Here is a 10,091-nt window from a genome sequence, read left to right as displayed (position 1 = left end):
TGTCTTTTTTCTACTAGTTTAAATTCCGTTAAATCGATTTATGTTTTATTTTTTTACAAATTAAATGATTTGTCCCGCTTCCACACTGCCTTGCATAATTCTTTCTTCTCCTCTAATTAACTGCTCCAACTACCTTTTGAAGTCTACCAAATCATTCACTGTTTTGCCTGTTGAATTCACATTTACATGTAACTCCAGCACCATCGAGGTTCATATTCAGCACCTTACTATTCATTTGGTTTGCTCCTAATGCAATTCATTGCACAATAAATTGGGGCACATATTAAATAAATACTTAATTAAATATAAAGTCGCTTCGATATCTTTTTTAAAATTTAAATTTGAATATGACGGATTTTGTACGTTTAAATTTCTTCATTTATTATATTATTTTATTTAATTTCATTTATAATTTTGGATTTGTGATATTTTTATATATGAGTAGGTCTCTTGTGAGACGGTCTCACGAATCTTTATAGGTGAGACGGGTCAACCGTACCTATATTCACAATAAAAAGTAATACTCTTAGCATAAAAAGTAATACTTTTTCATGGATGACCCAAATAAGAGATCCGTCTCACAAAATACGACTCGTGAGACCGTCTCACACAAGTTTTTGCTTTTATATANCATATTTACAAGATTTAATATCAATTACATAAAATAACACCTCGTGTATTGCGCGAATGATATACAAGTTTGTATAAAAAATCATGTCTCACTATGTGAACCATGTTTTGGTGGTAACAATAGATTCTCCAAGTGAGACCTGATTTATAGTCCAATGATAGTGATTTCATCAGTATAACTTGTAGATGTAGGTTCGATCCTTTTTTTACTATTTTTTTAAATCCAACCTGGTGAAAATTGATTCAATTAAATTCCAAGGTTAAAACTTGAAAAATTTTCATCGATTTATAGATCAGATCGACTTGTATTTAGATGGATATTTCCACATTCCTTTAATTATTCTGTAATTTTTTTTAAAAAAAATCAAGATTGGATTTTTTTTATAATCACTATAAATATTTTTTATATACTTTTACATGCTTGAAAGTTTAAAAATCTATTTTAATTATTGTAGTCCAATTTTTGTCTCGAACAAAATAAAATAAAAGTATATCTCATTTTTATTTATTTATTATCATTTCTAATTTTTTTATTTAAAAATCAACAGTTAAATTGGGTGACTAACCCAACTTGGCCCAATATAAATTGGGAAATGGCCATTTTTGTCCCATAACTTAAGACCGCTAAGTGGGTGTCAGTCTACTGTACTGACTAGCCCAGGGTGACAAAAATTTACTCGAGCCGATATAATTTTCCTTAGAAAAAGAACCGAGATAATTACTGTGAACCGTGTCTTGTCCCGGTTCAATTACACCTCTCCTTCCTCTATAAATAATTCTTCTTCTTCCCCCGAACACCCCATCTCTTCAGCTCTCAGCCTCTGCCATAGAAAAAGAAAACCCAGCAGCAGGAAAAAAATTTACGAGTGTGTGTGTGTGTGTGTGTGTGTATATATACACACAATTTAATTTATTTATATTTCCATAGGCTCCGTCTTTTAATTAATCATATAATTGCTCATGTGAAAATAATTGATAATTTGAGTAGTTATTTACCAACAATGAAAAAGTCTCGGGATTAATAAATAATATATTACAAATTAAATTTTGTTTCCTCTTGTATAGAAAATTTCCAATATTTTTGTCCCCAAAATGATATGTTTTAATTGTTCTTAAAAAAAGAGACATGTTTTGACATTTTATAATGAATAATAATGTAAGAATGAGATTATTTAACTAAATCCATACATATGTAAAATAATACTACATGATGAACTCAAAACCGAACCAAAAAAAAAAAACATATATAGGAGAAACAAATAAATTATTGTAATATAAATTGATATAATAATGATCTGAACAATTTCATAGCCTAAAATTTGAACAATCAAAATGGTTTGATTGCATAATCAGTAAGAAAAACTTGAGTATGAACTACCTATGAAGCAACAGAGGTTTGTGGAAATTTTTGTACGTACGTGTTTATAAATTGGTTGTTCTAGGTACATGTGGTTTATGCAAATGCAGAGGTAAACTACATCCCAACTTCAGTAAACTTGAAGAATCATTATTTGCCTATTCTAGGTACATGTGTTTTATGCAAATTATCTTATGCTACAGCTAGTACTTGTATTAATTTTGTTTTGTGATGTGCTCCGAAGAGGGTGGAAATTAGATTATATGTATTGTCAATATTTAAATGTATCTTTTCTTGATTATTGTCGAGCTTTGTCAAAGGTTCTTGAGAAGAATGATTTTGAAAAGTTTGCCATGAAATGCTGGGCTATTTGGCATGAAGTATGTACATGCACGCACTTAGATTTTTCACAATCAAAGAGATATAAAAGGGGATTGGGTTTGCACCTTACACAATGCATTTTGATAGGCTACAATTGCATGTACAACACCCCATACTTCAAAGCAAGGTTAAAGTAGATAAAAATGTAAGGTGCCCTTGCTTGATCAGTTGAGACTGGACATAGATGAGAGATGTAATGTCAGCAAGAAGTTATAATATCAAAAATTCTCCAAGGGAATATGGTGGGAGCAAAAACGAAATTAATTAGAGGTTCAGGCTCGATACTTCAAGCTGAATTAGAAACTATAGGCTTTGGTATGAACTTGTGGTTGCTCGAATATTTGCATATTTACAGACTTTCACTTAGCGGTTCTGGCAATAACTCAACTAGGAGTGGATTTTCGATTGGAAGAAAATCTTATCACTGAAATTCAGACCATGTTGAAGAGTCCGGAGTTCTTACCGTTAAATCATATATGTGCACACCATCTAGCTCAGGAAACCATAAAATCCGAATCTAATTTCGAATGAGTTAATTGCAATCTATTTTTTTACTTTATCACCTCTTGTAAATCATGATTTTTGATTAGGATTAACCTTTTATTCTCAAGAATTTTTTTTATTGTTTTCATTTAATTGTATTTTATATAATTCAAATTTAAAATTTATTATAAATTCCACCATGTTTTTATATATATATTTTATAATTTATTTTAATGATTTAAGAACACATACATAAAATCAAATTAATTTTTGTAACATAAATTAAATTAAATTTATTCAAAAGTTACAACAAAAAGTGTTTTTATTATTTTCATCAAATTTAGGAGCAAAGGGCAAAGTGGGAATAGGATTTCTTTATAATAATAACAGCCACCCCTTACTATTGCTGCCTACTGTCAACTGCTATCCACTGAACACTGTTTATCTTCTCCTCCAATTTCTCTGCAGCATACCCCTTCGTCACATGAACTGAAACTCTTCAGAAATCCCAGGATCTTCGTCTCTGCTAGGCGATCTGTAAGATAACTGAAGACCCTTCTCAAGATTCTGTGTTTTGTCTTTTTTCAAATATCGATTTTTTGATTCTTGATATTACTCTTTTATGGCTTCCACTTTCTGTTTGTGTATAATCTCTTCCTGATGATCTATGAGATCTGTCAACTCTCTCTACGTTTTGGTCAAGATTTGTTTTTGTCTTTTCTTGGTTTTATTTTTATTTATTCCTTTTCTTACCTGTTCGAGATCTTCAATATATGTTGATTTTGTCTGTATTATGGTATATCGAAGCAAATACATTAGGCCGTAGCTCACAGGCAAAGTATGTGCACAGATTTGTTGGCGCTGGTCCCAGTTCAAGTAATTGGTTCTTAAAGCTTATTTGTTTCTTCTTGAATAGATGGATGATGCTGTCATTTTTTTTTTCATGATTGTGTGAATACTTAAAAAATTCGTGTGAAGTTTATAATTTTGTTGTCATGTCAAGTAATTAAGATGACTTGATATGCCGTTCGCTTTTGAATTTGGATGAGAATGCAAGACTGCCCTTCGATCTCGGGAGGAAGAAAAATAATAATAAAAATGTGAAATTTCTAATCTCGTAATTTGTTTGTTTCCTCTTTTTCGAATTCTTGTCGATTTTTGAAGGCCTTAAATTGGTCTCTAATAGTTTATTTTTACTTCTTCATCTTCTTGGTTTACATATATTCTACCACGAGTATCTGATTCTTTTGTGTATGTCATATGCTAAGCATTCTCGTTGTGCCTCACAGACATTCCCATTTTCTGTTATTTCAGGTTGCAAGGGGTGTATCAATATTAGAATATTCAAGTGCAATTTTCTCGATTGGATTTAGGAATTCATCATTATGCGGTGGCTGAGTCTGTCTATTGATGTTTTTCGCAATGTTATCTCGTTGAATCTGTATTGCAGGGTTATTCTATAAGTTACTAGTTTTCTATCAAACTTGTCCTCTTTATTACGTACTCCTAAATTCTCCATTCATGGGATCCAATCACTTTCCTCGCCTTACTTGTTTTTTCTTTATCCTGTAAGAGTAGCCAAAAGATTCTGTTGAATAACCGTTTAGACGAGCCAATTTTCACCTTTACCATAAGATTCTGTTGAATAACTGTTTAGACGAGCCAATTGTCACCTTTACTTTTAATTGTAGTTGTCTTCTTTATCTCTGTAAGCTTTGGTTTTGTTTCAGTCAGTTTTATTATTAAACAGCAAATACTAAACGTCTTCAAGCTTGTTTTCCGCTTTGTCTACCCCTTCTCAATATCTACATTCTAGCCATCATTGTTGCATCCAAAATTTGTCTTCTGAAGTCAGCTAAAGGGTCAAAAGGAGTTATGGTGTGCCAAGCTGCTGGTCGGACGAGATTTAGGGCGCTGAAACATGAAAACGGGATTGCTGGGAGAACAACCATCATAATTAGAGTTATAGAATGTTTTCAACATTTGCAGAATTGTCAGGTTCGTTCATAGTTCTGGCTAGTTCATAGTTAGAGTTATACTAACTCAATCATGTGGATCAAAAAGTGCTAAGCTTACTTCTTTGACTGTTGCAGGCAGAGTATTTCCGTCACTTGCTGAAACCTGTAACGTAGTTTGTTTCCAAGTTCCCGTGTCCACGTCAAGCTAGCAACATTTTTTTTCTTGTTTTGTTTAGCATACCCAAAATTAGTGTATTTGCAGACTAAATTCAATTATTATCCCGGTATGTTTTTCTATACTTTGATGGTACTTGCATTTAAGTTAGCTAGATTCATTTATCTTTTTAATTACTATTTCAATCACATCATCAGGTTTGCCTTTTGATAAATCTTGTGTGCCAGGTTGCTCTTTTGACTGGATGGTTATGGTCAAAGAGTCTCACACTCATCAGCAGTTCTCTGCTTGGAACTCCCCTGGTTTGGACCACTTGCCCCGTTTACAGCTGGACCAGTGCATCCCTCCTTCCTCGTGTACTGCCAATGTTGCTTTGCCAGAATATTCAGTTTCTATTTTACCTGGTTCAAATCCAGGGAATCAAGATGTAGTTGACGCTTTCTTAAAACTGCCACCTCTGAATTGTGACGTACCACATGGTACTGGAAACCTGTATTCCAAAGATTCCCAATGCGCCTTACTCAACAGGCTTGGGGTTGCAGCTAAACCGAGTGTCGCCACTTGCGCTCAAAAAAGGTTTCTGATTTTTGACCAATCTGGGAATAAAACTAGATTGTTTTTTAGTTCCTCCTTTTCTCACCACTGTCAGATTGTTGCCTCCAAGATTCCTGCTTGTGCTAATGGTTCATATGAAAATCCAGCAGCTCAAGTAGATGAGCATTTGTCGGTGAGTCCCACTGAAGAAAAATGGGATGAAAATCAGTTAACTGATGGAGAAGATGATATGCTTGAAGATTCTGAAGAAATCGATGCTTTGCTTTACTCCGATGGTGAAGAGGAGTACGAAGAGGATGGTGGTGGTGGTGGTGGTGAAAATGATGAAGTTACTAGCACTGGGCATACAACATATATCACTGAGGATGTGTATAGGAAGCACAAATTATTTGAGAAACTCGATGAAGAAGTGGCGAGTTCTGATGACTTGCCTAAAAGGCGAAAATTGTTTGATGGTGGCTTCAACCGACCATCATTGTTGGAAGCTGGAAGTCCCACGAAACTGGATAGTTCATCTGGATACGAGGACGATGTGGAATCAAGTAATGCCGGTATGAGAAACTGCTCTGATGATATGTACTCCAGCAAGAGAGAAAAGAAGATTAAAGTCCGCGAGGCATTAAAGATCTTAGAGGGCATCATCCCTGGGGTGAAGAGTAAGGATCCACTTTTCGTAATCGACAAAGCTATTACTCACTTGAAACTTATGAAACTCGAGGCCGAATCTCTTGGTCTTGGTCACTCCAATCCTAATGGCAAACTTGCCTCTTTTCCTTGACACTCTATTCGTAGAGAGAACTGCAAGAGGAAACTACTACGTGTGTTCGAATAAACTTAATTAAAGTAGCAAGGTGGGACAGGGACTACCTCAGCATTTACCAAGCTTTTCACTCTATTACTGCGCTTGTATGTGGTGTGGGCCAAGAAAGGAGAGCCTAATGGGAGGAAATCTGTGCTTTTTAACTCATGAGGTGGTGAAGAAAAATGGGTTATAATACACTCTTGACTTGAAATGATTACGTTTGGAACTTTTGAGGGATGAAAGCGAAGTGTGGTATATATGAAAGCATAGTGATGTGGTGCCTTTTTCTTGGATTGTTGAGAAAAATCTCCATGGATCAAGAGCATGCGTGTTTGGTGAGTATGGGTCCCACTCTCCAGTTTCAATTGTTTCCTGCTTTTAGACCTTTTTTCCTTGAAAATATTGCATCTTTAGTCTTCAATCAAGCTATTAGTCTAAGGGGGGACCCCCCAAGACTCATCATGAATTTGTGGAATAGAGATCCATTATCAAATTTGTTTCCACTTGTTAGGTTTGTGATGTAAAAGTTGGTGTATTTACGAGGGACGTACTTGTATTTGTCCTGTTTCTTGTTGTATTGTTATGTTAGTGTATTTGTATAAATTTGACCATTTTTAGGTGTTGTTTTTATTAAATAGTATATGTTTGAGCTATTTAGTTTTTTGAATAAATTTAGATTGTTGGGTTCTTTTACTTCTGTTCTGCTTTTTTGGCTTTTGTGTTTCTATTGATGTTTTTATCTTTGTCTTCTTGTGGTATTTTTTTTTAATTACTTCGTTCTGTGGTGTTTGTTGGATTGGATGTCCCCTTGAAGCAAATGTCCGATTTTATTTATTTAATTTCCCTGAATTATATATGTGAATTATTTGCATCTGCATGTAGTTGATTCCATTAATAACAATCAACATGCAAGTGAAACCTCTTTTTTTTTTTACTAATCTTTTTAAAATATGTAAGGAAAGGAAATGCATGATAAAAACAATTTTTTTAATCTAAAAAATATTAAATTTATCCTATAATATATTAATTAATTTAAAAATCATGCACCGGTTGTTATTTGTAAAGTCTTTAATTGGGAAGTGGTTTCATAATCCAAAAGTAAGTGGTAAATTTTACATGATTTCGTGATGGGAAGTCATGAAATCTGAAAACTTTGAATTCTTTAGGTTATTTTAATAAATAAAAAATAATCAAAGGTGGTTATTTTTAAATTATGTCTCATCCATCTGCATAACAGATATATGATTAAATCATGTTAAAAAAATTAAAGAACCAAAATGACACTGAAATAAGTGTATATATTCCTTTTAATTAAATCCATTCTTCAACTTGTATTACTAATAATAAAGGTTTGAAGCATGTACACAATCAATCTTGGCTTGTGGGCTGCGCATCTCTTGTCTTCTTATCTTCATACTTCATTCTTCTCATTTTCCCACTACTTTCCAACCGCATGCATGTTGTCAAAGTTATTTGATGCACATGTTTTTTGAAAAAAACGACTTATATATATATAAGTTGATCTATTGTTTACAAATTAAAATCATTTTGATGAACTTTAGAACCGAGCTATCAGAACAGTTCAAGCGTAATATCACGTTCAATAGATCACCACGGTACTCGTACGTACCGAAGAACCGTGCTTCTAACAATTGCTGATCATCACCTTATGGACATCGAGCTAGCACACCATACATGTAGTGACTTATAATGGTGCAAGCGTTATACTCCAATCGTTGTATTATATAAAGAAAGCGTTGCAGAAAATAACTTCTTCTGCTGACACAAACAACTCAAAGCCTGTTGTAGAGTCTAGCTTGTAGCCAATGTTTCCAACCGTAGAAGGAAAAATGGTGTTAGATTTCAGTCTTAACACGATAAAAGTATATTTGCCCTATTTTATTTCACCGAAGAAGACATGTGCAATTATTGGGTGACATGTAATTAATCACAGTTCCTGGCTGCATAAAAGATAACAGAACAAGGCCAAGGATACATAGCTGCAGTAGACAACAGGACAGTGAGTTTGCTAAGTTTGTTTGCTTTGTATGTGTGGTGTATTTTTCTGTGGGACATATTCGCCAAAACTACTTCCAATCTTCTCCACTTGCAACACACAAGAAAGATGTGGGACGTTCTGGGATGTATAGAGAATTTATATCAACTATTGTGAATGTTAATATATTAATAATATCATAAAATATGAATCTCTTATAAAAATTCAGATAATTTTGTTATGATAAGAAATTTAAATATTTTAGTAGTACTTTTTTTAGAAAATTTATATATCAGATAAATTTATAAATTCAATAAACAAAATTTGGTAGTATTTGAATCTACTAAGAATGTTTAAAATTTAGGCATTAAGGGTCTAAAGGTGAACCCGACCATGATTTTCAAGAACAGTGGAACCAAAATGATCAGAATTAAAATCTTTTCTTGGCTTCAGTTCCAAAATCAGCTATCATAATATATAAATTTAAGACATAACTGTTAAATAATTAGTTTCATCGTCTCACATATTGTATGAATATTTTATTTGATATTTACAAATGAATCATAGTAGCAATTTTTAAAAACTTTATATCTCAAACAAATTTATAAATTCAATACACAAAATTTGATAATATGTGATCTTTTGATATATAATTTTTAATTTCTATATATGTTTTTAAATTATTTATGAAATTTTAAGAAAATAAAAAAATATATAGTCAAATAAGTGACAGAAATATTGCATATAATTTGACTATGATACAACTCTAAAAATTTAAAAAGCAAATGTTTCAAACGTCCAATATTATAGCCTATTTGATATTAAAAAAATGGATCATAAAAAACAAATAATTTGATATTTTCAATGTACATATATATAAGCACTAAGCACATACNTTAATTATAACAAATATATATGTTATAGACATGATTATTTTATTAAATTATATAACTAAAAAGTTAGTTGTATATGCTCGTCAAAATTAGTCATCAATAAAAACCTTAAATATGTAATGCATGAAAAATAGATAATAATAAGCAATTAAAAGACGCGAAAGTTTTTTTCTACTATAAAAAAAAATATATGACATAATCCTTATAATAATATAAATTATAATGATCATTGATTAATATTTGTCAAAGTATTAGAACTTTTACATATGATATTTTAATATCTTTATTTAGTTATTTTGAAATCAAACTAACTAATTCAACAAATACAAAAAAATATCATTTTTTTATGAAAGTTTATTTCTTATGTTATACTTCAAATTTTTATAGTGAAAATCATGCTGGTAGTTTAAAATGTATATTTAATAATTATTGTATGAGTTTATTTGATTTTTTATTTGATATTTACCATATAATTTTATTTAAATGTGTATTTCATTACATATGTTGATTAGTTTATTATTTTAAAATTGTATTTAACAAAGAATTAATAGTCATCAATATAGTCTACAAAAGATCGATTCTGATATAAAATTAATTATCTATGATATAAAATTCTAAAAACAAAAGGTAAAAATTTTTTGTATGAGATTAAATTGAATGTTATGAGTTATATTTTACTATCAATATTATTATTTCATTAGTTTTGATATATTTTTTATAAGTTAGTCACAAGTATTTTAAATTGATAATTATTTGTCATTAGTGTGCTTCACTTATGTAAATTATGATTTATATTGATAAAATTCCTAATTTGATTGATTTTTAGGTTATTATGGCTTATACATTATGTTTGAATATAAT

The 10,091-nt window shown here is 31.4% G+C and overlaps 1 protein-coding gene and 1 long non-coding RNA gene across 2 annotated transcripts; one reads left to right on the top strand and one right to left on the bottom strand.

Moving 5' to 3' along the window:
- Positions 1-4,264: 4,264 nt before the first annotated feature.
- LOC140958309 (uncharacterized) lies at positions 4,265-4,634 on the bottom strand. Its single transcript, XR_012171766.1, has 2 exons — positions 4,525-4,634; positions 4,265-4,474 (listed from the first exon to the last, which is right to left on the bottom strand). It is a non-coding gene; the product is annotated as an uncharacterized lncRNA (long non-coding RNA).
- LOC140958308 (transcription factor bHLH143-like) lies at positions 4,611-6,994 on the top strand. Its single transcript, XM_073415708.1, has 3 exons — positions 4,611-4,849; positions 4,945-5,093; positions 5,212-6,994. Exon 3 carries the CDS (start codon positions 5,229-5,231, stop codon positions 6,315-6,317), a length of 1,089 nt encoding a protein of 362 aa, XP_073271809.1. The 5' UTR covers positions 4,611-4,849; positions 4,945-5,093; positions 5,212-5,228; the 3' UTR covers positions 6,318-6,994.
- The last annotated feature ends 3,097 nt before the right edge of the window (positions 6,995-10,091 follow it).

The sequence above is a fragment of the Primulina huaijiensis genome, chromosome 15 (assembly GCF_012295235.1).
Source record: "Primulina huaijiensis isolate GDHJ02 chromosome 15, ASM1229523v2, whole genome shotgun sequence".
Taxonomy (NCBI): domain Eukaryota; kingdom Viridiplantae; phylum Streptophyta; class Magnoliopsida; order Lamiales; family Gesneriaceae; genus Primulina; species Primulina huaijiensis.
Note: the sequence above shows the minus strand (reverse complement) of the source record. Positions and strands in the feature narration are given on the sequence as shown.